Source organism: Clinocottus analis, unplaced genomic scaffold (genome assembly GCF_023055335.1).
Source record: "Clinocottus analis isolate CAN_PGR_092001 unplaced genomic scaffold, fCliAna1.0.p SCAF_23, whole genome shotgun sequence".
NCBI lineage: Eukaryota > Metazoa > Chordata > Actinopteri > Perciformes > Cottidae > Clinocottus > Clinocottus analis.
In genome coordinates, this window is record NW_027175965.1 from 9,364,367 (window position 1) to 9,391,815 (window position 27,449).

The 27,449-nt window shown below is 44.5% G+C and overlaps 2 protein-coding genes across 8 annotated transcripts in view; both read right to left on the reverse strand.

Moving 5' to 3' along the window:
• Positions 1-294: 294 nt before the first annotated feature.
• On the reverse strand, positions 295-12,541 carry LOC137793695 (WD repeat-containing protein 47-like). Its single transcript, XM_068590000.1, has 16 exons — positions 12,354-12,541; positions 11,030-11,216; positions 10,731-10,814; positions 10,533-10,617; positions 9,609-9,917; positions 8,659-9,101; positions 7,290-7,386; positions 5,731-5,903; positions 5,405-5,632; positions 5,033-5,099; positions 4,603-4,760; positions 4,088-4,257; positions 3,790-3,960; positions 2,246-2,377; positions 1,931-2,149; positions 295-1,773 (listed from the first exon to the last, which is right to left on the reverse strand). Exons 2-16 carry the CDS (start codon positions 11,185-11,187, stop codon positions 1,631-1,633), a joined length of 2,637 nt encoding a protein of 878 aa, XP_068446101.1. The 5' UTR covers positions 11,188-11,216; positions 12,354-12,541; the 3' UTR covers positions 295-1,630.
• Positions 12,542-13,548: 1,007 nt separating this feature from the next.
• Positions 13,549-27,449, reverse strand: part of camsap2a (calmodulin regulated spectrin-associated protein family, member 2a) — a 37,259-nt gene continuing 23,358 nt past the window's right edge. For 2 of the 7 annotated variants that reach the window (XM_068589546.1, XM_068589544.1), the window contains 12 exons: positions 23,373-23,469; positions 23,153-23,249; positions 22,922-22,953; positions 22,738-22,807; positions 20,623-22,630; positions 19,633-19,769; positions 19,305-19,525; positions 18,656-18,752; positions 17,998-18,063; positions 16,960-17,075; positions 16,524-16,642; positions 13,549-15,863 (listed from right to left, as the gene is read on the reverse strand). In XM_068589546.1, the coding sequence (XP_068445647.1) occupies positions 15,558-15,863; positions 16,524-16,642; positions 16,960-17,075; positions 17,998-18,063; positions 18,656-18,752; positions 19,305-19,525; positions 19,633-19,769; positions 20,623-22,630; positions 22,738-22,807; positions 22,922-22,953; positions 23,153-23,249; positions 23,373-23,469 (3,366 nt within the window). In that variant the 3' untranslated portion in view covers positions 13,549-15,557. The remainder of the gene's footprint in view (positions 15,864-16,523; positions 16,643-16,959; positions 17,076-17,997; positions 18,064-18,655; positions 18,753-19,304; positions 19,526-19,632; positions 19,770-20,622; positions 22,631-22,737; positions 22,808-22,921; positions 22,954-23,152; positions 23,250-23,372; positions 23,470-27,449) is intronic. The other 5 variants (XM_068589551.1, XM_068589548.1, XM_068589550.1 and 2 more) reach the window with 3 other exon arrangements.

The following is a 27,449-nucleotide window of genomic DNA, read 5'->3' on the forward strand; positions in this document are numbered from 1 at the left end:
TTTTTTAATGTTAATCTGGCTCATATCATGCTGGATGTTCATTGTTACCATCAAAATATCTTTTCAAAGTGATTTTCTTTTAGCAGATATACATTTTTTTACCCAAGACTTTGCTGAACAAATACATACAATAAACACAAGTATTGGAATTCCTTTGGGGTTCCTACGACACCTCAAACAGGGAAAAGGAGGTCTGAAGATGTCAGTGAACCAGTTTTCAACGTGTTCACTGACATCTCCAAAGTGAAACTTTAAAATATCTTCATTCATTCCAAAACAAGACCACGAGGAATCAGACATTCACTATTTTATTATTTGAACAGACTGAACCCCAATGACCTCTTGGCAGTTCCATCGTTACACATTTGTGTGCACACACGTTGTTAAAAACTGGTTTCAAACGACACTCACTTTGCTGCTGTGAGCGACAGGTGATGTAGAATATGATGAACACCTTCTTCTCCATCCAAGTGATAAAAGACTGTTTGTGTCAGTTAAAGATTCACGTTGTGCAGACCGGCAGCATCTTCTATTCAAGGTGCCTTATCATTGTCTTGACTTTCTAGCTTCTATTTTCTGGGATTTCTTTGATATTGTTTGTACTTTTTGTGGGGAAACAGTTGCATAGCTCATCTCCTAAAGTTTGCAGAGCTGATCAATGATTGAGCTCCTCAAGCGATCACCTTTTACAACAGCACTGAGCTTTCACCGACCTCGTTCTTTGAAATAAACCTGAATGTACACGTTTCTGTCGCTGCAGATTAAACCCTCGTCTCTCTGTTCAGTGTGTTAAGATCATTGAAATTAAATCGTGGGTCTGAGACACATTTACAAATGACTCATCACTGAATTGCTGTCGTCCACATTTGTGTGAAGTGCAGAACGGATTCATACGCGTGTGCACAAGTGTGCTCATTGTCTGCATTACAAGAATGTACATTTGAGAAGACATATGAGTAGATATCAAAATAAAGCTGCAAATAAATAAATAAATCTCTCCATCTATCCACACCCAAAAAATCTCTACAAATGTTACAAAAAGGCACGTTATGATATGCATAACCCAACGTGGCTTCTCTCCACCACATGAAGAGTCCGGCTCACTGACACCGACACAAACCACAGACACAGCAGCTGCTTCGTGTCTGGACTGAATGTAGTTTGGCTTTGTGAGAAAATAAAGTAACTGAGTTAAAGATGTGCAGAGAACGTAAAGCTTTCAGTGAGAATCAGTCATCTCTATGTGCTAACTACATCTTTGCCAACAACGTCTTTGCAGGCTCCATAAGGCCGACACTATCAGGTATTAATCAAGCGCACACACACATACACACACACACACACACACACTGAACCTCACATGAATTCTGAAAAGAAAACTTAACACTAAGATTCCATCGTTTCCCCATTTACAGCATTTGCTAAATGTTGTATGCAAACATATCTGTCACACAATGTATACACATGCACGCACACACACACACACACACACACAGCGACGGGCGACAGTAGCATACGTGCACGCGCAACCCTATACACTATATACTACTGGCGATCCCATGCGAGGAAGCGTGGACACACTTCTCGCGCTTCCTGCTTCCTGTGAACCGGCGTTCCTCCAGCGAGCGGCTCAGGCGACCGGCGCCCAGAGGACGACGGTTCGATCTGCGGACGAGGAGAGGAAGGTCCGGTCGCTCGGGTGCCACCTGCACTGGATCACCTTGTCCCCGTGCTCGCCCGCCACCGTCTGAGGGAGGGGCTTCGTCAGGTCACCTGGAGGCAGAGAGAGGAAACGACACGTCACACAAACCAACACCCTGTTGTGTTGCACCAACACGGTGACCAGATGCAACAGTCAGTGTCGCTGGTCGTGCGTCTTCAGATGCACAATATTTGTGTTCTTTGTCTCCCCACGCCGGCGCCGCTGTACCTTGAAGGTCACTGATGATGACTTTGTTGTCGTAAGAGCCGGTGAGGAGGTGATGCGCTCCGGATGAGAAGCGCACCGAGCGGACGTCGCTGCTGTGCGGCCGGTAGGTCTGAACGATGCGGCCGCCTCGGATGTCGTACAGCATGCAGGTGCTGTCCTCCTGCCCCGTGGCCAGCAGGCGGCCGCTGGGATCCACCGCCACTGAAGCCACTGCACTTCCTGTGTGGGACAGAACAGGAGCGTGTGTGTGTGTGTGTGTTAGTGTGTGTGAGGTACAAATCATCAGCAGCCACGTCGAGGCTCCTCCTCCCTCACCTGAGCCGTGCAGGGTGGCGCCCACAACCCGGACGCAGCTCGGCACCCTGAGGTCCCAGAAGCGCACCGTCTTGTCCTGCGAGCCGGAGGCGATCATCCAGCCGCCCCACGTGCACAGAGTCAGAATGTGACCTGTTGAAGCACAGCGGTGACGCGTGAACACCCTGCACGCCACATGTCGGCCATGTTGGCCTGAGTCGTGTTCATGTGACATTCCATAGTGTAATGATGAGGAAGCAATCGCTCCAACATCTTACAACACTGAGGAAGGAAATGTTAACAAGCCTTCACTATATATACATTTCAATGACATATTTGATTTTTAAGACATTATACTGTGTCTTTAAATGACTACACTGTCACAGTTTGATGACATACTATACTATGCACACAAAAAATCATAAGTATGACAAAAAAAGTATGACCAAAAAAAGCATGACCCGAAAAAAAAGTATGACCAAAAAAAAAAGTTTGACCATAAAAAAAAAAAGTTTGACCAAAAAAAAGTTTGATTAAAAAAAAAAGTTTGACCAAAAAAAAAAGTTTGATTAAAAAAAAAAGTTTGACCAAAAAAAAAAGTATGACCAAAAAAAAGTTTGACCAAAAAAAAAAGTATGACCAAAAAAAAAGTTTGACCAAAAAAAAAAGTTTGATTAAAAAAAAAAGTTTGACCAAAAAAAAGTTTGACCAAAAAAAAAAAAAAAAAAGTTTGACCAAAAAAAAAAAAAAAAAAGTTTGACCAAAAAAAAGTTTGATTAAAAAAAAAAGTTTGACCAAAAAAAAAAGTATGACCAAAAAAAAGTATGACCAAAAAAAAAAGTTTGACCAAAAAATAAGTTTGACCCAAAAAAAATGTATGACCAAAAAAAAAAGTTTGATTAAAAAAAAAAGTTTGACCAAAAAAAAGTTTGACCAAAAAAAAAAAAAAAAGTTTGACCAAAAAAAAAAACTATGACCAAAAAAAAATTTTGACCCAAAAAAAAAATTTGACCAAAAAAAAAAGTTTGATTAAAAAAAAAAGTTTGACCAAAAAAAAAAGTATGACCCAAAAAAAAAGTTTGACCAAAAAAAAAAGTATGACCTAAAAAAAAAGTTTGACCAAAAAAAAAAAAAAAGTTTGACCCAAAAAAAAAGTTTGACCAAAAAAAAAGTTTGACCCAAAAAAAAGTTTGACCAAAAAAAAAAGTTGGACCCAAAAAAAAAGTTTGACCAAAAAAAAAGTTGGACCCAAAAAAAAAGTTTGACCCAAAAAAAAAGTTTGACCCAAAAAAAAAGTTTGACCAAAAAAAAAGTTTGACCCAAAAAAAAAGTTTGACCCCAAAAAAAAGTTTGACCCAAAAAAAAAGTTTGACCAAAAAAAAGTTTGACCAAAAAAAAAGTTTGACCAAAAAAAAAGTTTGACCAAAAAAAAAAGTATGATAAAAAAACGTTTAAAAAAAGAATTCATATTGGTAGTCAAGTATAAAAATACATCAAAGTTAAAGATGTGTTTCAATGATCTCCTGTCTGCAAACTCAGTTCAAAAGCTTTCCAGAGCGTCAGACCTGTGTGTCCGCTCAGCGCGTGCAGCCCTTGTCCTCTCTGGCAGTCCGTGGTGTAGATGTTGCAGTCTCCGGCTCCGGCGCTGATCAGGATGGAGCCTCCGCTCTCCGGGCCCTCCATGAAGGCCAGGTCCCGGATGGTGCCGTCGTGCATGCTGAACTCCAGGTCCGGGCCTGAGGCCGAGACGAACATTCAGGAGGAAACGATAACATTATCCTCGTGTTAACAAAAGGTGTGATGTGGTTGTGGAAGTGCGTTGCTTTTCACACACACACACACACACACACACACACAGCACACCTGTGGCGTTGCAGTTGTCCGCGTTGAACGGCAGCACTTTGACGTATTTGTCGTTGGAGCCGGTGGCGAGCAGCTGCCCACAGCGGCTCCAGGCCACGCAGTAGATGGAGCCCTTGTGGTGTTTGTTCCTCCTGAAGCGAACCGCCGGCTGTTTGACGGCACCAGAGCCGCTGAAGTCAAGGAAGTACAAGAAGGACGAGGCGGGAATTATGAAATGTTACATGATAATAATTGTGGGAGGAATTGCAACTTGGATTTAAACATATTGAGGAAAGACACAGAACAGGAAGCAGTTCCTGCTTTCATTGGTCATGAGAGAAAGTTGCTTACAGAATATACAAATGTACTTGTTTGTATATTTACACAGTAATACTCTAACATTATGCTGCCAGCACAAGTTAAGTTGAAACACACTGCAGCTTGTTATGTTTTCTGTGCATTAACCGACGTTAATGACACCATCTGTATTTTCTGGAGCAGAAATCATTCCTAATCTCTCAGTACACGGCTCCTACCTGACGTTCAGAGTCTCCGGGTAGCTGCAGACTCTCAGCGTCTTTGAGTTGGAGCCCACAGCGTACAGCGCTCCAGAGGGATGGAAGGCCACAGCGCGGACCGCCTGCGTGTCCTCCAGCTGGTTCACTTTCACAAACTGCGCTTTGGATTTCCCCACCTGGAGAATGTTTAGAAACGTTATCTTTATTATTATAAACTATTTATTTGACCTTTGTGACTAAAACTGGAGCTAGAGAACTATTGAAGCTGCAGTACAAACACAATGTGTGCTTCAGACCAGCTGCTGCAAAATAACAACAAATATCTTTTGTGCAAACAAAAACAAATGTAGATATTTTTTGCATTTTTTTATGGTCCAGATACATAAATATATCACATCAGACGTAGAAAAGAAATAAAAATAATGAATACTGAAGCGCTGTGCTGTACCTCTAGTGAGTTACGTGTTGCAGAATCCTCTTGGGTTGTGGGACACGACCCTCTCATCCTCTCAACACTGACACACACACACACACACACACACACAAACACACACACACAAAAAGGTAAATTCATCCATTTTGTTCTACTGTTATTATATAATTGGGTAACTCTTCAATTAAAAAATCTGAATTGTGGAATTTGACCTGTTTCCTGATCAATATTTAATTCATGTGAGATGTTACAATATTTGTCGTCGTCAACATCAAATTACTCGAGCACGACTTTGACAGAATTATTTTTTTTTTACATGAAGTCCCATCACAGCTTCAGTCAGAGACCCGGGTTCTTCTCGGGACTCGCCGCTCGGCGGGTTCTCACCTCTGACCGGCAGGAACCGGGGACTCGCTGAGCGCCGGCAGGCCGTTGCTCGCGGCCCTCGACGGGGCGCTGCTGACTCCTCCCACCGGCGTCTCCCTCGGTGGCCCGGTGGCCGGGTGCTGGGAGGCGCCGGTGCTTCTGCTGCCGGTCAGACCGCTCCACTGCGTCACCGCCTCGTCTCCTCGGGGGTCCAAGCCCACGTTCATCTCCTCCAACTTCTGAATGGATCTGGACCAAAAACAATACATCTTTTGTCTCAATAAGGTCGCGCTCTCTTCATCTGAATCGCTGATGATCAATATTTTGATAGGACTAGGAGGACACACCTGCTCAGGAAGGTCTCCGTCAGGTTGTTCTGGGCTCCGTCCGGCGGCTTCACGCCTCCCTCCAGCAGCATCTGCTGGTAGAGCTGCCTCTGCTGCTGCTTCTGCTCCAGATGCTGCTGCACACGGAGCCGCTGCCTGTAATACTCCTGGACGTGGCCTGCAGAGTCCGGACGCTGGACACACACACACACACACACACACACACAGCCAGTCAAAAATAGACACACTGTGAGTTTGTTCTTTTGCAGAAGATACAAAAAAAATGAAGCAATTTCATGACATGATTTGTTGAACCTGAACAATCCTGCAGCCCACATGGCAGAATATTTATTATGGCATCTCAGTATTCTCTGAACACGTAGCAGTGCTCATTGCCACGACACACACACGTGCAATAACACACACACACACACACACACCAGGTTATGATAGGCAAACTCTCTCCTAAGAGCCACTGCTGATAACTCTTCAACTCCCGAGGTCTCATCCTCCATCATAAATCCCATAAAAAAAAAGTTTTCAAGGACCTCATCACATCCAGCAGCTCCAGTCTGAAGCTGCTTCGCTGCTCTGGATGAGATCTGCTGAGCATAAAGATGAACGATGATGAGAGCAGCGGGCCATGTTGGGTGTGACCGCACATCACACCAGATTATCTGCCTCCAGCGTCCGTGACCTCTTCCCTGCAGCGAGGGGCTGGAGGGAGACGACGCCCCTCGGGCAGGTGATGGATTCATGAGCTGGTCCAGGAGGTTCAGGGGGAATCTGTTCTGAATCGCTTAAATCTGGAGTGATGGCTGCCGAGGGAAGACGGACTGAAGATCTAACTTTGACTCAAGTGAGCAGGCAGCGACGGCCATTTCTTTTTACAGAGTCATGAAACCACTTCAGCCTGAGCAGCCGAGGTGAGAGACTCCCCATCTCAACATCCGACGTGTCTTTATGCTCATCAATGAGCGACGGACTGTGGACCAGAAATCCAGAGAGAAACCGGCCTTTTGTCACTGACTTGTTCCTTTACTAGTTTCTTATAAAGTGTTTGTTTTGTCATTCATTATCTGGATTGTCAGGAGGGTTTTATTCTGTATTATTATGTTCAGTTACGTAACTCTGTGTGTGTATTTATTCTCCTCTTGTCTTTGTTGTGGACACCAGGACAACTACAGGATGCAATACTGCAGCTTTTTTAATTTTCATCCTGTGCTTTTATTTTGAAGGGACTTTTTTTTGCCGGCTCTGGTTTCATCTTGTTTTTCTTAAATTAAATTAAATTGCACTTTTTGTTTAATTTATTTTGAAGTTGTGGACAAGCTGCTCATCAAGACAATGACGTGTTCCATAGAAAAGTGTTTGTCATAGATTCACTGAGTGTGTATATTCTGAGTTAAAGTCATTTGAGTCTTTTTGAAACTATTTCTTAGTTGTTGAACTTTTTAGTTTGTGCACGAAAGCCGTTGAGTCGGTTTAAAAATGGCTGAAGATTCTGAATTGTGTTGCATGTTGTAATACCTTCTTTTGTGTCGGCAAACATATCCTGTAATATCTCAGGTTCTTCTCACCTGGGTTGTGTCGGTGCTGCCGGGCGGCCCGCCGTCCGTCCCCGCGGTCAGAGGAGGACGGGAGCTGTTGGCTGCATCCGGCCCGAGTGACTGCTTCCTATAGTCAGGACAACAATTATTATAGTATATTTAAAGAGGAAGTAGGAGATAAAACAATACAATCCAGGCAGAAGATACTTCATGTGTGATAAAGTTGAGAAGTATACTGCGTATGAAGGAAATCAAATTAACGTAGGCAACTCCTTTTGACTACAAAGTGTTATAACGAGAACACTGCACCTCAATGAAATGTGTTTATAGCATTTAAACACATTTCATTCCAGATGTGTTTTGTGATTTTGCACATCTGATTCATTGTAATCTTGTCTTAAGCTGCATAACTTACTTACAAGACCATTTCTGTTGAAGGCGACAAACTGAACATCATCGATCGCAGTGATCTCACTTTGTACCCGTCGTTCACTTTGTGTCCAGCAGGTGGCGTCAGAGAACCGTGTAAAACAGTCTGGAAGCGTCTCAGTTTACAGTCTTCATCTCAGTTGAAGCCTCAGAACGAAGACTTTACCTCGAATAACTTGATTTAAAACGTCTTCCTGTGTTTTAACCCTTCAGGCTGCTTTTCAGTCCACTTCATTTTAAAATATCAGATTGTGCAAAAGGAGAAGCCTCTGAACCTTAACTGAGTCTATGGCTCAGGACTAGGACTTCCTCTAAAGAGTTAGAAGGTGAATGCTTTCACCTCATCGCATCACTCAGACGCAGTATGATGTGCTTTGCACAGCAGCGCAGGACAACAGCACGTCTCCATTAAAGCAGCAATAAAGGGATTCATTTAGCTCCACCAGGGGTTTAATACCTAATGCAAGTTACACGTGCACATTAAGCTCGGTAAGAATGCTCTAGGAAAGACATAAAATATAAAATATCAATGTGCATATGAGTCTATATGAAATTAAATGTTCTACACAATAAATATTGTATCATGTCTTTGTTTTACATATATTGTAATATTGTAGATAAGCAGGTGAAGTTCTTAGCTGTATCTCAGTTTCTCTACCAGGATGTCTTTTGTTGTTTATGATTGGATTAAAGCCTGCTGCTTATGAGAAGTAATATCTGCTGAATCAATTTAATGTTTAAAACTCTTACGGTTGTGAAAGATCAACGATGGTGAAGAAGAAGCAATGATCCCCTGGAAGTATGTGATGCTTTTAGTAGACAATAAATATGTTGCTGATATGTTGTTTTGCACTGATACAGAGACATAGTTTTATAGTGGTATGAGTTGACGGAGCTGCAGACATGTTTAGTGTTCAAATCCACTTAATGCCCCGAAAATAAAGGCCTGAGTCTCCGCCTTGGCTCTTACTTTTCAGGCGAATCGTCCGGCTGATGCACGTTGTTCTCCATCAGGCTGCGGCTGAGCGCGGCCTTCGTGTTGCTCTCCATGCCTCTCTTGTCCTGCGCCGCCAGGCCGCTGGACAGGCCGTCCAACGCCGGGTTGAGGGACCTGGACATGTAGGTGTCCGCGGAATGAGGCCTCTGGTGGAAGGGCGAGGAGGTCGGGCACGGGGACAGGCGGCTGATCAGCGGCGTGAGCAGGTCGGCGTGGCCGGCCCTGCTGGGCTTCACCAGGCGCTCCACGTGGATGTTCAGCGTCTTCTGCTGGAAGGCGCAGGAGAAGGCGCCCGGCGAGACGTTCTGCAGCCAGGAGAGCAGAGACAAGTCCAGCTCATCGCAGCCGTTCCCGCAGAGCAAATCCACACCGAGCAACACCTCGCTCTCTGTGATCTCCTCACCAGTGGCTTTGCTCTGCCAAACACAGGAAGAAACACGGGGGTTTAGTGGTAATGGATGTCAAGATGGACGCCGTGTTTTTACTACCAAGTCTCCCCTCGGGTACCAATAAAGTAACCAAACCAAAATTCAGGATTACTGAAGTTATTGATGATTTTGACATAAAAGTAGGGCCTACACCATGCTTTAAAACATCAAACAGGATACCTTACATTAAAATGGACTGTAACATATGATTATTTCAAAGTCAAAGTCAGTTTTATTATCAATTTTGTGCAATGTGCAAACTTACAGAAGATCGAACGTATGTTTCTCTTTTGTCCAACATATAATGAATTGTGCAATAGTAATAATAATAAAGTGCAAAAAAGAACAACATATGACATATAGACAACATAAATTAAGAACTATTAAGACTATGAAGGACTAAACTATAAATAAATGACTGTAACTCCTTAGCAGCATTCAGACATGTGAGTCTAAAAGAGTTTCTACAGGTTTGAGTGTTTTCTGTCGTATTACCTGACAGAATTCGACGCAGCACTCGTAGAGGATCCCCTTGATGAGCAGCTGGAAGAGGCGGTTCCCGCTGGCCCTGAAGCCCGCCTCGCTCAGCTTCCTGTCGGCGGGGATGAACTCGGCCACCATGGCGCAGGCTTCTTCGAAACACTGGACGCGCGCCGTGCTGGGGTTCCAGTCCTTGAACTCGGCGTGCGAGGTGAGGCGCGGCAGCGTGAGCAGCAGACACAGCTTGCTGTAGTCGTCTTTGGTCGGACAGAAGCCCTCCAGGCTGTGGAGGCACTGGACCGCCGCCTGCATGGTGAGCTCCAGCTGCAGCGACACCAGACCCACAGAGGAAAAGAGATCATGAGGCCGGCCGGTCTGTTTGTGTGGAACTAGCTGTGTTTAAGATAAGATAATCCTTTACTAGTCCCTCAGTGGGGAAATTACAGGATTACAGCAGCACAGCTCACAAGTAAATATGATTTAAAAAATAAATAAAATTTAAAAAAAAAATCAAGTAAGATAAATAAACAGTAGAACGGTGACAACATTAAAAATTAGCAGTAAAAAAATATTAAATATACAGATGGAATAAAAAAAAGTATAAAATTACTTAAACATACTTAAACAAAATTTAAAAAAATGCAGTACAAAGAATATTAAATTTACAGATGAATAAAAAAATATAGAAAAAAATAAATAAAGTAAAAAAAATACCAAAAAAAGTTTAGAAGAGGTTTTAGAAGAAGCTTCATATTGACACATATAGATGCATCGTATTAATTAAATCACAGGCTTCGCGGGTTATTGGCTGCCTTGCTCAAGGACATGTTAAGGGTATTTGTTAGTGAGCTTCTAGCAGTGAGTCCACTGTTCCTTCATTGTATTTGTTCAAGCTGTTTTCAAATTGTCATATAATTTCCTGATCCCATATCCACGTACATTGTGAGGGTCTTCGGCAGCAGACATGGCATTATTCACACACAGAGCCTCCAGAAACTTCTGCTTCAGAACGATGAAGCGAAACCTGGAAACACAAATCTCAGTATTATGAAACACACTTCATGAGACACGCTCCTCTCCGGTTGTTCCTAAACAAAGACCCTCCTTAAACTATCAACGTGTAATTATTTCTCTCACCTTTTCTTGTCAAACTTGTCCATTCCTTCGAGCGGTTGAATGAACTGCATCACTTCCTCCCACTGGCCGTCCAGGAAGAGCTGCCTGTTGAAAGCAGCACACGGGTTAAGAGGCTGGAAACATCGTCTCCATCGCAGCGGCTCACTCGAGCGCTCGTTTCAATCTGAAAGAAGACGATACTGGAAAATGGTGTGAAAAAGCTCGAGACATGTGCAACCGGATGCTAACACGCAGCGCAACGTGCTACAAACGACTAAACCACTCAAAATGAACTCTTTCCTTTCGGTCGGCTGTCGTACCGGAGGAAGAGCATGTCATCAGAGTACAGTCCGTTGATGACGCCGCTCTCCTTCTCCAAGGCCAGCATGCTGATGTGCAGCTTCCTGGAGTTCAGGAAGTCCAGCATCACCTTGATCACCTCGGCCTCCTTGATGCTGATCGTCTCCTCTGCCGTCATGATGAAAGATCCGCGGTGGGAGCTTACAGCTGGAATACAGATGGAGGGAAGAGACGATATGTCATTGACAAAAAAGAAAAAGGTTCATAACCTGAATTCAAAGAGTTGCATTCTAACTGAACATATCAAAGATTTAGAAGAAATGTTCCTTATTACAAGATGTTACACCCAACAACAAAGGTTACACTGATCTCAAATCATTATCAACATGCAATCGGTTGTTGCCTCGTCCAAAGTTAAACATTTTATAAAATATTCAGCTTGAAAACAGCAACTTGTTATTGGATTTAAGGAACATGGTAAGTTAGTTGTTGCTCAAGCAATCTGCTACGCAGCACTTGATGTGTGTGAAACAAGATGAGCGTGTTTGAGATCAGTGCTATTGATGCTCATGCTGATGCCCACTAGCATGTTTACAGATGCACCATTTACAGTAAAAATACAGATGTTTTAAATGATAGTCTATATCAACACTTCGACAGGAGCTTCTGCTTTGCAGCTTCTTCTACTCTAAATACTGGAAGTGAGTTTTCGGTTTACTCCAGTGCACAGCGTACTTGCAGCGTTTGTGTAATACTCAACGTTATTGAAAGTGATTGCATGTGGTAGCATTCAAAATAATACTCCTAAACACTTTAAACAATGACCATATTGCACAGAAGGGTGCATAGACAGTCTGTCCTCTGATCCTGGGAAGACATACGTGCACTCGGGACAGCAAACGGTTAACAAAGCGACATCACGTCGGCAGCTATACAAGGACACAGAGAGCTCTCCATTATGCATGATCCACTCACGCGCCCCGTGTGCACCTATGAGTGCAGCAAGATGCCGCAAGAGCAGCGATGCCTCGGGGCGTCGGAGCAGCCGGTGACACCGCCCTGCTGCCGCCGGCACACACGGGTACGACAACGACAGAGTCCGGGGTCCGGGATGTGCCAGCCCGGGGTCTGCGGCCCGAACCCGACAGCCTCAGCACTTTATCTGAGCTCATGGCACACCTTGTGCACTTGAGCATTAGCGCGCATTGGCGCACATTAGCGCACACGGACAGTTGCAGAACAGCAACAGCGAACGATGTAATTAATCATCTCATTTTGCAGAGTCCCGCGCGCACGGCGGCGCGAGCTCAACACGCAGCCGTGGATCCGCGGCCAGCTGCTCACCTGTCAGTCTGCGCCAACGACGCGCCGCATGGAAGCCGCTGCAGTCTTTTTTTCTTCTTCTTTTTTGTTGCAGTGTCCAAAATGCGACAATATCGACGAAGGAAATGGAGAGATGGAGCGCGTTTGTGCGTTCAAATCCCGGTCAGCGTCTCCAAAAAAAAAAGGTGTCTTCTGCTCTCTTTCTTGTACACAGCTCGCCGTTGCCATGCGGACGCAGCCGCAAACCACCAATCAATTGTTGTGATGACGTCAGACAGCCTGGCCCCGCCCCCAACGCAGAGCGTGAGAAAACCTTCTGATTTAGTGGAGAATTATGAGGATGGATGTAGTGAGACTCTAATTGTGGTTAAAAACGTAACCTTAGTATGAATAATCTACGGAAGCCTATTTTTGACACGCACAAAAAAATCATAATTATGAAGAAAAAAAAAAGTCGAAATTATGACACAAAAATAACAAAGTTATGACAAAAAAGTCATGACAAAAAAGTATGATGAAAAAAAGTATGATAAAAAATATGACAAAAAATATGACAAAAAAAAGTCATGACAAAAAAAAAAAGACTTTTTTTTTCTTTTTTTAATGGTGTGATTTTGATGCTTGGAATTTACAAAAAAAAAAGTCATGACAAAAAAAGTATGACAAAAAAAAGTATGATAAAAAATATGACAAAAAAAGTCATGACAAAAAAAAAGTATGACAAAAAAAGTATGATAAAAAATATGACAAAAAAATATGACAAAAAAAGTCATGACAAAAGGAAAAGTAACAAAAAAAAAGTATGATAAAAAAAGTCATGACAAAAAGAGTCATAATTAAAATTAAAAAAAGTCAAAATTTTGAGATAAAAAGTCAACATGAGGACCCTGACATCTTAGTCAAAACAGACGTCCGTGCAGCAACGTGGTTAATGTAGATAAAGATTTAAACAAAGATACTGTTCCCTGAAACATAAGCTATCACATATTGTTTCTACACAATGTTTACTATAACACTGTAAAAATAAGATAACTATTCCCACAAATGATGCATGTGACACCCTGAGTGGTTTTTACACCTCCTTCTTTTCTATCAATTAATATAAAATAAAATAAAAACTTGGCTACTGGAGTTTTGTTCTCTCTTCACCTTTGATGATTAACTCCTTCACAATGGACTTTTTGTTTTTAAAAATGAACGTCACATAACTGCTGAGGCCATGCTTAGTTTTATTAAACGCCAAAAAAAAAAGAAGAAATTACATGTTCAGCATGATGTTGAGTGACAGCACGGCGTCTGACAAACAAATCAAAGTCATCTCAGTGAGTATAAGTATGAGCTCACATGAACACACTGTACAATATAATTACAGTTAAAATAACCTTTCACTTTGGCCTGAAACAGCCATAAGCAGGCGGACTGAGCTTCTGCAGACGCATCCGTCCAATAAGCAACGGAGACACACGAGATAACATTTTCAGAAACATGAACATGCTTTCTTTTGGTCATGAATATCAGTGGAAAAGAAAACACCATGTTGGCAGATTTATTTCAGTTGGAAGTCGTACCCGGTGTTGAAAGGAACACAACACTGACACCGCTGAGCCTCTGTGGAGCCTCTACCCGTATGCAGCGACAAGGACCGTCCTCATTCTGCCTCGCATGAATGTGTGAAAGTCATTCTCCTCATAATAAATATAAACACATCTAATAACTGTTCCAGGGCAGGTTGCATCTGCAGGCAGCAGACAAATGTGCCGCTAACGCTCTGCACACAACGTTTAGTTTGGGGGCAACACAGATCCGTCATGTGAGAGCAATGGATGCACAGATGTGTTGAAAATGACGTCGAGGAACAAGAACAAGGAACACTTGATGTGATGTGTGAGATGACAGAGCAATGGCTTTTAACTTATCAGCAATCTATTTATTACATCTGCTCTTCCTTACGGTAAGTAAACATTATGAATCTGAATAATTGAATACTGTCAAAAAAGTACGAGTGCACACACGTGATGGTAAATCCTGATGTTCATATGAAGACAATACTTCTTGAGTCATATTGCTGACGTCAGTGAGAGTGTCATCGTACATTATATTGATTATCTGTGAAGATAATGCATGGTGCAGGCATTATTTAACAATAAATAAAAAAAGTACTGCGCCATTTTATTTGTTCATAAATGTGCTGTGAACCAGCAGCAGAGAGATCTGTGACTCTGGTTCTCCATCTTTCTGTCTGAAGTGAAGTGAAAACACACCAGATGTTCACTTCAGAAGGAGGATTTTTACTTCTACCTGTTGTTAATTTTACTCTGAGGAGTACGTATTGAGGTCGCGACGACTTCTGCGTTTTGTGAGGAAAAAACAATTACAAACATGACATATTTGTATATTAGAAATATAGTTTTCACACATCGTACATGATCAAATGGTCTAAAAGGTGTCTCGACCCGCAGGTTGAGAACCGGCAATCTACAGTAACGCTCTGAATACTTTAAAGTGACTTTCTCAAAAAAAGGCTTCTGAAAAAGCTGAAACCACTTGGCTTTGTTAAGCGGAGCACACGTGTACTGTGTGGCTAGTGCTAGCTGTATGCGATACGTTTTTTGGCCCTTTGTAGTTTTACATACATTAATATACAAACCGTTCTACCCACAGATATGAAGAAGAAGCAATCTCCAATAACAAAAAGAAAAAAAAGCCATATGCTGTTTTACAATCGCCCCTTTGCACTCACACGTTAACACAAAACACGCATAAGGCCACACACCAACAGCATAACGCTCACAAGAATCAATCTGTACAGGAATTAAAAACATTCAGTGCTTCAGTAAAACGTCCCGGCATTCACATCGTCTCTTTTTTTAAAATACGTTTGGCACATATGAGACAAGAACAACACTCACACATGCCTCCATGATTCGACTCAAACATGACAATCTCTAAAAAAAACACACACTGAGGTGGGGAAGCGTTCACATCCTTCTCAAACAGCGGCATACATTCCAGGAGAATCATTCAGTCCTTTCGTTTCCAGGAAGAAAAAACAAGGACAGGAATGCAATTAGAGGAAAAAACAAACAACCATAAATAGTCAAATATGCATTCATCTAACTGGCATTGCAGGTGCTTGAATCTTCATGGATATGTACAGTGAAGTGCAAATTTAAATGGGTATGTTCCATCTGAGGAGGGGGGATGGTGGTGTTGGATCCAGCTCCATTAGGACTGGGCAGGCACTACTTTCTTCGGCGTCGCCGGCTTCTTGGTCTGCCAGAGGTGGCCGTGGATGGTCACGGCGTCCACGCTGGCCGACATGGTCTTGGCCGGTATCTGACTGAACTGCTTCTTGTCCGAGTTGTACTTGTAGAGGCCGTCGATCATCTTGCGTGTGATGCTCTTGGGGCCGACGCCCGTCAGCTTGGTGATCTCGTCCATCTCGGGGCAGTACGTGTAGAGAGAGCGGAACTGGCAGCCGGAGTCGCGGAACAACACCAAGAAGTTGTTGGCCTCCGACTTCTCCATTTCCTGTTGGCGTCCGGGGGGAGAAGAGCTCGTTAGATGGAGCAGGAAGGCTGCGAATGCTCGAGAAAAGTAAAGGTTTTGGTGCATTTAAGTCACTCTTTGGTCTCTTGCATAATATACTTTTACTTGTTTTTTCTTTTAATGTGTTTTGTGTTTTACTTTTACACTTCATACACATTTTTTTTACTATTCATGTTATTCCATTTGTATATTCCTATTTTTGTGTTTTACTGTTTCATGTTTAAATTGTGTTTTATTACTGTTCTACTGTTTACTTATATGACCTCATCTGTGAATAAGGGCTGCTGTAAGACTGTAATTTCCCCACAGAGGGACTAATAAAGGACTATCTTATCTTATCTTATCGCTATTTAAAAGAGAGTCCGTCCCTTCTGCATTCATAACACCAGCATTTATAAACTGATTTTCCTTCAAATTTAGACATTTAAAATCCTGCAGCCTTCCCGTCATCGTGACACAACTCCAGCATTGTTTACAGTAAGCGCTTTTATGGGATGTAATGTGTCTATAGTTCATGCCGGCACACATTAGCAGACAATAGACAAAAGGTAAGATTTTAATCCACAATGTTTAAAGGTTCATCCTCAATACAGCCACCAGGACAAGTCTCCAGAGCAACATGTTTAAGGCCCGTGCGGTTACCTCCAGGATCTTGTTCTTTGGCCCCTCGTTGACCTTCCCTGCGAGGCAGCAGTGGGCCATCGCGTTTTGGATGATGTGCTTGTTAGATTTGGCGCTGGGCTCCTTGTACAGCTTCGGTCCTGGAGGAGAACAGAGGAGAGAACATCAAGTTATGTTAAAGAAAAGTCTTCCCTGCATATGTTCAGTGCTTGGTTTGATAAATCATGTATGAAGACTGCTCCTGGTAACCTGTTCACGTGTTAACGGATGCACTGGGGAAATAATTAAAGCATTTAAAATTAAACATAAACTACCATCTAAACATTAGTGCATGCCAGCATTCATGCCTTCCCATTTGCATTTATTCTACAAACTATTCACGCTAAACGTAAACTTACAGTCAGCGAGTTTGAACATTTGCGTTGACAAACAAACGTTGTGTGCGATGTTGTCCTACCTGTGTACTCCGTGTTGGACGTAACAGAGGAGGTCGTGGATCCATTTTCCCAATCCTTCTCTCCATTCCTGCTGCCAGATCGACTCGGGGACAGAAATCCATCCGCAGAATCTGGTCTAGAACCACACACACACACACACACACACACACACACACACACACACACACACACAGGTCACCTTTCTGCACACGCAGCTGCTGCTTCTAAACATTCAGCAAAGCGTAATGTAGACGGGGCGGGAAACAAGCCAGCCAGATGCTTTGCTGTACGCTGGTGTTCTTCGCCCCGACCGCATGATGCTCGTATGGATTCGTCCTTCACTGCAGAGGACACTATAGCGGCACAAAGTTTGAGTGTTGGGCTTGATTTTGGTGTCGGTTGTACGTCCTTACAGTAGTAGGAAAAGAAGCAAAAGCTTGCAAGCACAGGCAGTGAGTGCAGTGATATGAAGCAGTCTGGTGCATTCAAGGTCCATAACAAAGGTCAATCAACTGTAGTGCAGCACGAGGCATTTACTTGCTCTTTGGTTTTTTTTAACCGCATTATGTGCCCCCTATATACGTGAATAAGTGACTTCTAAGTCCTCTTATTCCACTGGGTTCATAATGCTTCCCTCACAGGTAAACCGCCCACATTAACAAGTCATTTCAGCTCATCGTCCTCCAATGGGATGGAAAAGTCTGCACCTTCACATTGTTCAAAAGCACATCTTGAATCTTACAAGCTGACTTTCAGACACAACGTGGGCTGAAATGACTTGAAAACATGGATGTTGTAGACAGAACTGGTCCGTTCACTTCATCAGGTGTGAATGAGGCAAAGCAGGAAGGAAAGTGGAAAAAGGACAAGTGGTTGTTTAGTGGAGGAGATGCTGCTGGAAGCGTAGCATTAGCTTTGAAGCTAATCATAAGGAAATATGCTACTATTCCCTTCAGTTTTTGATCTACTAAAACGCAGTGTGGAGACGGCGGTCAGTGCAGGACGGGCTCAGCGCCGCGTGGAGGGCCTCAAGGTTTCACTGCCAAGCAGAAACTAACCTTCTTCTTCTACGTTTAGACGAGTTCAGAAAGTAGAAGAGACCACCAGAGGCTAAACTAGCACTTCTGACGTTAGTGAAACGGCAGGAAATAAAGTATTAAAAGGAAGGAAAGGTAGAAGAATACAGAGGAAATGTTAGGCTGAAGAAAGAAGAGCTCAGCTGGAGAATTTAAGTTAAAAGAACAAACAAGAAAATATCATCAAGCACATGATGAGGAATTAAAGAATTATGTGTAAAAGTTTCAAATCAAATAGTATGAATACAATATTCAATAAGATGTTATTAAATGGAATTAAAAAGTAATGAAACATTATAGTATAATATGCAAAGAACCCATTCTATATGCACAGTGGCTTTGTAACTGTAATCCTTAAAGCAAGTGATTAAATTATTACCAATAATATTTACTGCAGGGTGCATTTATGTGTTTTAGGTTTTCAGATTTTTTTGATACTATATTTGATTTTCCATCACAGAACTAACTGAGCATGTTTTACTTCAAACTTTCTGAGTAACAGGTACTTTGGCTTTGTAGTGCAGGAGGGAGGAAGAAGCAATTTATCTTGAGAAATCTTGTGAGAAATATCCTGAAAGCATCAAACCAAAGTGTCTCCCTTTGTCTCTCGTTACGCCGACAGCTGCAGAAAACCTCTCACCTCGGGGATCTCTTCTCGGAGTGAACGCTGTCGCTGTCAGCCAGGTTGAGGGACGCCAGGGACAAGCTGGAGACTGAAAAGACACGTTGGCGTGAACCTGGATGTGAGACGAGACGCGACACAGCACGACACCATGAACAACAACAACAACAACAACAACAACAACAACACCAGCAGGCCGTCCACTGTGTTTTGTGCCAACCCAGAGCAATGTGTCAGTGTTATGAGTCAAATGAACTCAAACAGTTATACACACAACATTCACGTGGACACCCTTTAATACATACACAAATATGTATTAATACACACTAAATGAGGACGAATATAAATGTCATGTAAAAACACACACTAGCACTACATTGCTCCTTCAATATGTCATCATATGTTAAAAAAAATCTCAAATTTTAAATCCTGCTGTATTATTTTGGGCTGGGTAGACTATATAGATTATATACATTTGCCAATAATAATATAAATATGAAAAATGAACCCAGCAAAAAGCTTAAATTGAGCACTTTTTAAAATAATGTATTCACATTTTATGAAGATATTCTCAAGTGGCACAAAGCAAAGTGCAGCAGTGCGTCCATCGGACAGATGGGATGGCCACGCCCTCTCTGAGGGGAGGGGGGGGGCGTCTCCACGTTACCTGTCGCAGCTCTCACGGGGGTTTTGGGCGAGTCCATGCTGTCGCGGTGGATGGACTTTGGGCGACCTCGCTTCTGCTTGGCGCCGGCAGGCCGCGGCTTGATGACGGTGTCCATGTCCGCCATCAGCTTGAGCTGCTTCCTCCTGAGATATTCCTGCTTGATGAACTCCCTCCTGGCCTTGTCTTCCTCCTTCCTGACGCGCTCCTCCTCCGCCTTCAGTCTGCACACACAGGCGGGAGTCAGTGCACACAAACACCGGCACAATTCTGCATGTCCAGTGTCTTCTGAAAAGGAGAATGGACTTGTTTTCTGGACGTGTCAACGTACCGAGCTTCCTCCTTCTTCTGCTCCAGCTCCGTCTCCTGCTGCATCTTCCTCTGCTGGCTCTCCTTCTCCCTCCTCATCCTCTTCTCCAGCAGTGCAGCCCTCTTCTGAGCCATGTTCTCTTCTGGCTTTCCATCCGCCTGAAGCATTGAAGGAAACACAGTCAGAGTCCACGTGAACTGTTTGAGGGACGGTGCGTTCTTTGCAGAGTGAAAATCCAGAAATAATTAATATTATACACATCACTGTTTTGTTGAATTACTGCTCATTAAGCACAGCTGACCTCATATTGTTGTGACACAGATTATTGTGTGATACTTCCTACATAATTCCAGTTATTGTGAAAGGTCACGGCTGGCACAGGAACGACGGTAGAAGCAGTTTTTATTGATATTTTTTTTTACATTACGGGACCTTTGTGATTCCACCAGGCGGCTAATTTAAGTCCAAACCGGTTCCATCTGGAGTTGTCTGACATGTGAACATCCTTTGCTCATCCCTGGGTTACACCATCTATTCAACACTTCTCCAACCCCACATTTCCACAGCTGTGCATGCATTATTCACAACAGCCCCAGTTTCATGACCTACATTGAAGCCTGGACTGCAGCTAGCGAGCTATCTCACCAACCAGAAGCGGGAAGATGATGCTTTTCTCTCAGCTGACTGCTTTCCTGAACCATTCATAATGTTGTGTTAGGAACAAGACTGTGATAACAAAACAAACATGGCTGCTTTAAGTGCATCTGCAACACTATATTTAAAGACGTGCAGTGGGACTGCTTGGTTGTTATTGATGTCATGGTCTTTATAATATACATTGAGGATTGATTTGTTGACTCCAGCCGTTAGTTCCAGTGCAAAGAACTTTTCCTGTTAAGGAGATATAAAGCATATATCTTCTTATATCATTGTCTTCAATCTGCAAAAACAATTTGAAAGAAAAAGCTTCGTCAAAAGATAGACATTGAGGACTTTGAATGACCGGCCTACCTTGAAGAAGAAACCACGAGACATCTTCTGCTCGTGCTCGGGTCCTTCCGCGTCGTCCGGCTGCGTCTCAGAACCGCCGTCCAGCGTCAGATCCTCCAGCGTCTTCACGACGGACAGAGGAACCTCGATCAAACTGCTCTTGACCTGGCCCGAGGCTTCTGGCCTGGGAGGAATCTCAGTGGGCGTCACCGTGAAGGTCTCCACCACGGGGTGGGCCAGAACCTCAGGAAACGATGACGTCATAGGTTTCAGATCGCCAACTGACTTCTGGGCTGAATCCGTTTGTTCTGTTTTGCCGGACGGCGGGTCAGCTACACTCATACTGTCGATCTCCCTCTCTGGGGAAAGGAGGGCCTCCGCCTCCTTGTTTTTATCTCCGTCTGCGCCCGCCGCGTCTGGATCGGCGGCGACCGAAATCTCCCCCATGTAAACGAAAGAGCCGGCCGAGGGCTTGCAGGGGGAGAAGCGCCGCAGCCTGGGGATGCTGTCCACGGACTGCGGCGCGGTGAGGACCCGACTGAACGGGGCGAGCTTCAACTCGTTGGGCCGAACGGCGCGAGGGTTGCGTGAGTGGAAGGAGGCCGATTTGCGTTTGATGCTGGTCGGAGAGCGGTGGGTGGAGCGGGGGGAGTCGGCGGGAGAAGAAGGTCCGGAGGACCTGGTCGCGGCTCGGTTCTGCTTTTGGGGCGACGGGTTGGTGTGCGGGGCGGGGATGACCCACGCCTGCTGGTGTTGCCTCTCCCTCATGGCCATGATCACTTCCTGCTGCTGAGCCAGTCGCTGCATCTCGGTCTGGAGGAAGGCTAACGAATGGTTGAGCTTCTCGATGGAGTGTGTGTACTCCGTGAGATCCACCTCTGTGAGCTGCGCATGGCTTTGACCCCCTTCCTCTCCTGACTTGGTCCAACAGGAGGCGGTGCTACTTTGCTCCGCCCCATCGGGCGTGTCCGCCTTGCTCCTCCCGAAGGCGAAGGTGGGACTCGTTTTCCCTCCCTCCTCCCCGCTGGCGGCCCCGTCTCCTTTCCTCTTGACCACGTTGAGGAACGCCGAGTGACCCATCTTTTGCCGATGCCGCGTGAAGGCGGCCTCCACTTTCTTCTTCTGCGCTTCGATGGCTTTGCGCTTCTCCTCCAGCCTCATCCTCAGCTCGACCATCTCCGTGGCCATGACCTGAGCCGGGTCGTTGGCCGGGAGTTGCGCGGGCGCGGCCGACGCTTTGGCGGCGAGGAGAGGCGCGGCTTGCTGGCGAACGGGGCTGTGCTCGGGGGTCGGGGCCCAGGAGACGGACAGCGGCAGGCCCAACTCGGAGCCCTCCGGAGTCGTCTTCAGGGAGCTGCTGCTGCACCGGCCCGAGTCGGGCAACGACGGAGCCGGTTGCTTCTTCTTCTGTTCGGCAAAGCACGTCATCTTGGATCCCGAGGGCGACTTGCTCTGGCCGCTCGGGCTCGGCACGTCCGTGTCCAGGTCCATGTTCACGGAGCAGTCTCTCAGAGAGGAGTCCTCATCCAGCATGTCCTCGGTCCGGATGTGGACGCCGGTGTCCACCTCGCCGGTGTCCGTGGTGCTCGAAGGCCCTTTGGAGTCGGACTCCGACACGGGCTCCAGCGCACCGACGCCGGCCCGTTGGCCCTGAGTGTGCAGAAAGAAACTGCTGTTGAGCCCCTCCGCCGGGGGCCTGTTTGGACTGTGGATGATCTGAAGGGCTTCCTCCATGGAGGGAGTGGCCGCCATGACACCTCCATGTCCGTTGGGGTACTCTCGCCTGCGGGGCTCCATGTCAGCCAGGCTGTCCGGGCAGCCCTCCTCCTCCTCGATGTCCACGTTCTGACCGTTCACGGGCTGGAAGGACAGGTTGCGCTTCATCCCGTGGGACAGGTGGTGCACCTTGAAGCCGGAACCGTCGTCGCTGCTGACGGACCGGACCATGCCGCGCGTAGAGGACGGACCGGCGCAGTCAGAGCTCTCTTTGTCAAAGGGGATGTCGAAAGACACTCCGTAAGGCCCGGACCTGGACAGAACAATTCGAAAAGATTCAATTAAACATCGCAATACGCTTTTCTTATACCCACGGGATAATAATTCATCTTTTCGGATATTTCAAATGAGCCAAATAACCTTTTTTCTTTGGGCCAGGTGCCGAGGTTGCCGTCGACAAAGGACATGGAGGTCGACCTCTTAATTTCTCCTGGATGACACAAATGATCAAAGTAAGAATACAAACCGAAGTCGTCTTCTACAAATAATCACATTCTAATATTCACAGCTACTCGTACATTTTGGTGTAATAAATAACGATTACCTGAGTTTCGAGGCTTGGGTCGGAGGGGCAAACTAGAGACAAGAGAGAAAATGACAGACGTGTTACTGCAATATCCTAATTGTAATATATTCTCATTGTCCTTTTATTTATCTTTAATGTGTCCAGATAAAGATGTTTGCAGCATAATCTGGATTAAACATATTCACACAAGCCAGCTGCCCACCAGCCAGCATGAACTACTGAATACCGTCGTTTTGTGGACGAGCGTACCTCGGTCTTTCCGGACTTGGGGGTCTTTCCATGAAGCTCCTCTTTGTGGCCTTGGAGATGGGGATAGCTGGTACAGACCTCAACAGGGACGAGGGCTCTGAGGTGACACAACGGAGACAACTCACCACACTGCGCTCCGTCCTCCTCGGACCGCATCTTTCTACACATGGCACTACAGTTGCTATCGCGACTCTGAACGTCTTCGGCACGTCAGACTCACCTGTGCCTTCGTCGTTCAGCATTCTCGGCTGCACGAAAGACGGCTTGACCACCTCGAACCAGCCAAACAGCTCGGCCATGAACACCAAGTAGTTAGTCTGGGGGAAAGATTCAAACAAGATTAAATTCATGAGACTGGGTCCGATGGAATCACTCGACTTCTGGATGTGTGTTGTCACTTTATCCTCGATACGCCAACGACACCAAAACAACTGCATCACCTGTTTTCCTCCAGCAGGTGTCGCTGTTAACCCTGAAGGAGAACCTGAGTGGATGAGTTTTACTTTCTCTCAGTCTGCATATAAACAATCCATCCATCTTGCTCCTTTTCAGTGTCCCCTTAAGGTTTATAGTTATATAGTTCAACCTACAGAAACATTTACAATCTATTTTCATCAACCTTTAAAGTAACGGATTTTCCAAAAATCTACGGCATTTATATAAAATAAAGGCATGTATTTCCTGATGTTTCAGGATACTTTTTTAAACTGTAAGTTGATGCAAGCTAAGTTAATGTAACCAACATCGTGGCTTTTCACATGCCAGATCAGCTAATCCTCCACTTAACTAATAAAGTCAACGGCACCTGCGCCGGTACAGAGGATTGATTAAGGCATTAACCTCATTTTGTAAAATGGAGGTCAGCTATTTTCTCTGTTCTCAATCAGCGGCGTGCGATCCAGCAGCCGACCTGAAGCGGAGGAGAAACGTTGGGGGGATTTCTGACGCTGCCGAGTCTGAACGAGGTCAACTTGCAGCGGGAGGTCAAACTGCAAAAATGACGATCCTACAAAGTCATTTCTCTCTCGTGTAACATTTGCACAAACCCAATGCTTTTCCTTCTTATAAAAGAGGACTGAATGTGTGGACTCTGACAGATTATTTAGCTGGAGTTGCTAAAATATGCAGCCTTTGACAGGCAATACTAAAAAACACCACACGGTTCAACCTGATTCTTTTGTCTGCCTCAGTGTAGGAAATCCAGTCAAGATTTGTGCATCACGAGTGAACTAAAAACACTTTAAACAAATGAAAAAAAGACAGTCATTGTCTTGAAACAAAGCAGAGAAGAAGTCACGTTCCTAAAATCAAAAACAAAGATATTTAGCTGAACTGAATCCGGCTCAAAAAAGATTTTTTTTACCGCCATTCACATCTTTTAAAGAATCAATATTGAATCAATTTTTCGTGTTTCTATGTCTGAGAACATGCCGTCACTCACAAATAAATGCACATGTGCACACAATATGCAAAACCAGTGCGGTGAAGCGGGGACGACCTTGAGGAATCACGCCCCCTCCCCTCCCCGCCCTCATCCACGGTCTCCAGACAAAGACGGTGCTGCATGGCTCAGCTCTGAGGACACCTGATTCACCTCATCAGCAACATTTCACTCTGCCAGCACACACACACACACACACACACACACACACACACACACACACACACACACACACACACCATTCATGCACCCCTTAAGCCCCCCGACTGCAGCACCAAAGCACACCAGGAGGGGCCGAGGCAATTAACACCAGTAGCAGTGGCGTCCCTCGGGTGTTACTGCAGCATTTTAGCTCTTTCTTTGGACTCTAAACGGGTGAAAAGATGCGTCGCTGTGACAAAATCTATCTGTGAGAAGCTGGAGCGCACGTGGTTACCAAAGCAATTAGAGTAAAGTGGAAGAATATTATCACGTGCACGCTGAACAGTTACTTACTACAGATAGAATTGACTAATCAGAAATTAGTCAATTGATGAGTTTAATATGTTCCATGTGCATCACATTTGCCATTATTTAGAACTATTATAACTCACTTAGGTTAAATAACTCTTCAGCATCGCTCACATAAAGGTAGTCAAATGCCAACGTGCAGGTTACCTTCAGGTGTGTTCATGTGAAGTCTTCCTCAACGATGTAAGATGAACAAAAGGAGGCAAAAATAAAGAAGAAGCAAGAGAGACAAAGATCTCCTTTTGTCCGTGCAGCTTTGTAGCCAGAGCCCTCCCTGACTTCTCCCTCCCATCTGCCCGTCTCACTACTCCTGACACACCAGGTGGGAGTGTTATCGCCCAATACCGCCAGTCAGCAGTCACACACACACTCTCACACAGATCTAACACAAGTAACCAGCGCTCCGCCGCTCCACCCATCTCCTCTTTGACGGGCTTTACTGCCCTCGGCCGAGTCTGCAGGGTTTGCCAAATCTGTCTGGTCTGGAGATTTGAGTGTCAGAGTGTGTCGCTCTCAGGATGAAAACAGGAAGCTGATTGGTGATTACAAGAAGAGAGCTCTGGGTGGAAGGGGGTGTGTGTTTGGAGGGTGCTAATCCACTGCACACACTGCCCAGTCTGCATGTGCTACACATTCACACACAAACTGTGCACTGCAATAACCAGGGTTTGCACGCACATTAAAAAAAATAAAAGAAATGCACGTAAACAGCCAACAAGACACCCGGCTTACACACACTGAGCTTTCTCTGGGCATCAATGTCAACACCCGTCGGGCCAGAGGGTTGATGAAAGGATCTACTGGAGGTCCTGCAGCCGGCAAACAGGCTCCATTTGGAAAAAAACAACCATTTAATTGATTTAGAGACAACTTTATCAGGCTGCAGAGAAACTAAAAAATGATCTTTCATTCTAAAAATCCATGTGGCCACACAGACATTGGTTAAAAACTCCAGAAGATGTTATTATACTGACAACATCAATACTTTAATGTCAAACTGTCATCATTACTAATGACTCGGTGGCAATAATACAGTATCTGTAAATCAAAGAGAGAAGTATAAGGGCTAATTTCTACTAATACTAACACTAATTTCTTGTAATACAGTGTGCCAGTTGTCTGGATGGTCCCTCATAATGGACCGGATACAGACGCCTCATTGCGGATATCTAATAGTCCGACTGGAGATGATCCACATGCTTATATCCACGTTGAAGAGGCAGCTTGTGAATGAGAGTAAGTGTGTTAATTGCCTTCCTCGGGGCAACGGCAGCACGTCTGCTCCTTCAAACCTCGCGGTAAAGAAAGCTGGCAAAAGCCCAAAGCGAGTGAATTTCATTTCTCCTTTTTTTTGTGGATCCACAGATGGTAATTCAGATGTGCTGTGAATTAATTAAATGAAGAGCCAGTAAATGGGTTGTCGTGATTTACTAGCTCGCTTTTCCATTTGGAAAGGACGGCCCTAATGTGTGTTTTCTATGGCTTTGGGGGGTTGGGTACTGAAGGATTTTATTGTCTCTTATAGAAACAGACTGAATATGATCCTGTTTCCACCCAACAGACACAACATTGTGTTTCATGGAGACTTTCATTTGGCATTAACAGCTTATATATTCACACTTATGTTTAGACAATTAGTATATTTGTTGATTAGTTCTTGAACAGAAAATGGATGAGCATCCTTATAAATGTGTTGCTTTTCCTTGTTTTATATGAATGACTGAAGATATTTGGGTTCAAGACTGTGGGTTGGACAAAATAAGATATTTAAATATGTCATTGTAGGAACTTATAGGCATGAGAAAAGGCGATTGATTAATAGATAAACTCACCAGATGAATGAATAATGAAAACAATAGTTATTTGCAGCCTTAATCAACACATAAAATGCTATATTTTGGTTGTGATGAAGGATTAGCACACGCTCTGCCGTGTGTGATGACTGTCATGGTGTGTGTGTGTCTGTGTGTGTGTGTGTGTGTGTGTGTGTCTGTGCGGATGCTTCAGTGATAATGGACGTGTCTAAACACATCCTCAAGCTCCCAAAAGATGCAGAACCTCTTCCTCCTCATCCCTCTTCACACCACCGTGCATTTTCTCTGTGTGTGTGTGTGAGCGCTGAGCTGGTGGAGGTACGGTCATGTGATCGCATCCCCGGTGCTGTATCTTTGATTCACAAATACATAACGTACACATGACTGTAATATTAGGACACTTATCAATAGTGTTGTTGCTGTTATTAGACTCTCATTTCATGTCTTTGCTCCAGTCTTTCAGGAATAATAAATATATTTTTCCTCTTTTGTATATATTTAATATATGTTATCAGTGTCTAGACAGGTCATG

Coding starts and splice junctions, on each gene's coding strand:
- LOC137793695 (XM_068590000.1), bottom strand. CDS start 11,187: ATGACGGCAGAGGAGACGATCAGCATCAAGGAGGCCGAGGTGATCAAG. Junction 5,100..5,404: donor CCGGTTCCTGCCGGTCAGAG/GTGAGAACCCGC, acceptor TGTGTGTGTCAG/TGTTGAGAGGATGAGAGGGT. Junction 3,961..4,087: donor GGACAACTGCAACGCCACAG/GTGTGCTGTGTG, acceptor TCTCGGCCTCAG/GCCCGGACCTGGAGTTCAGC.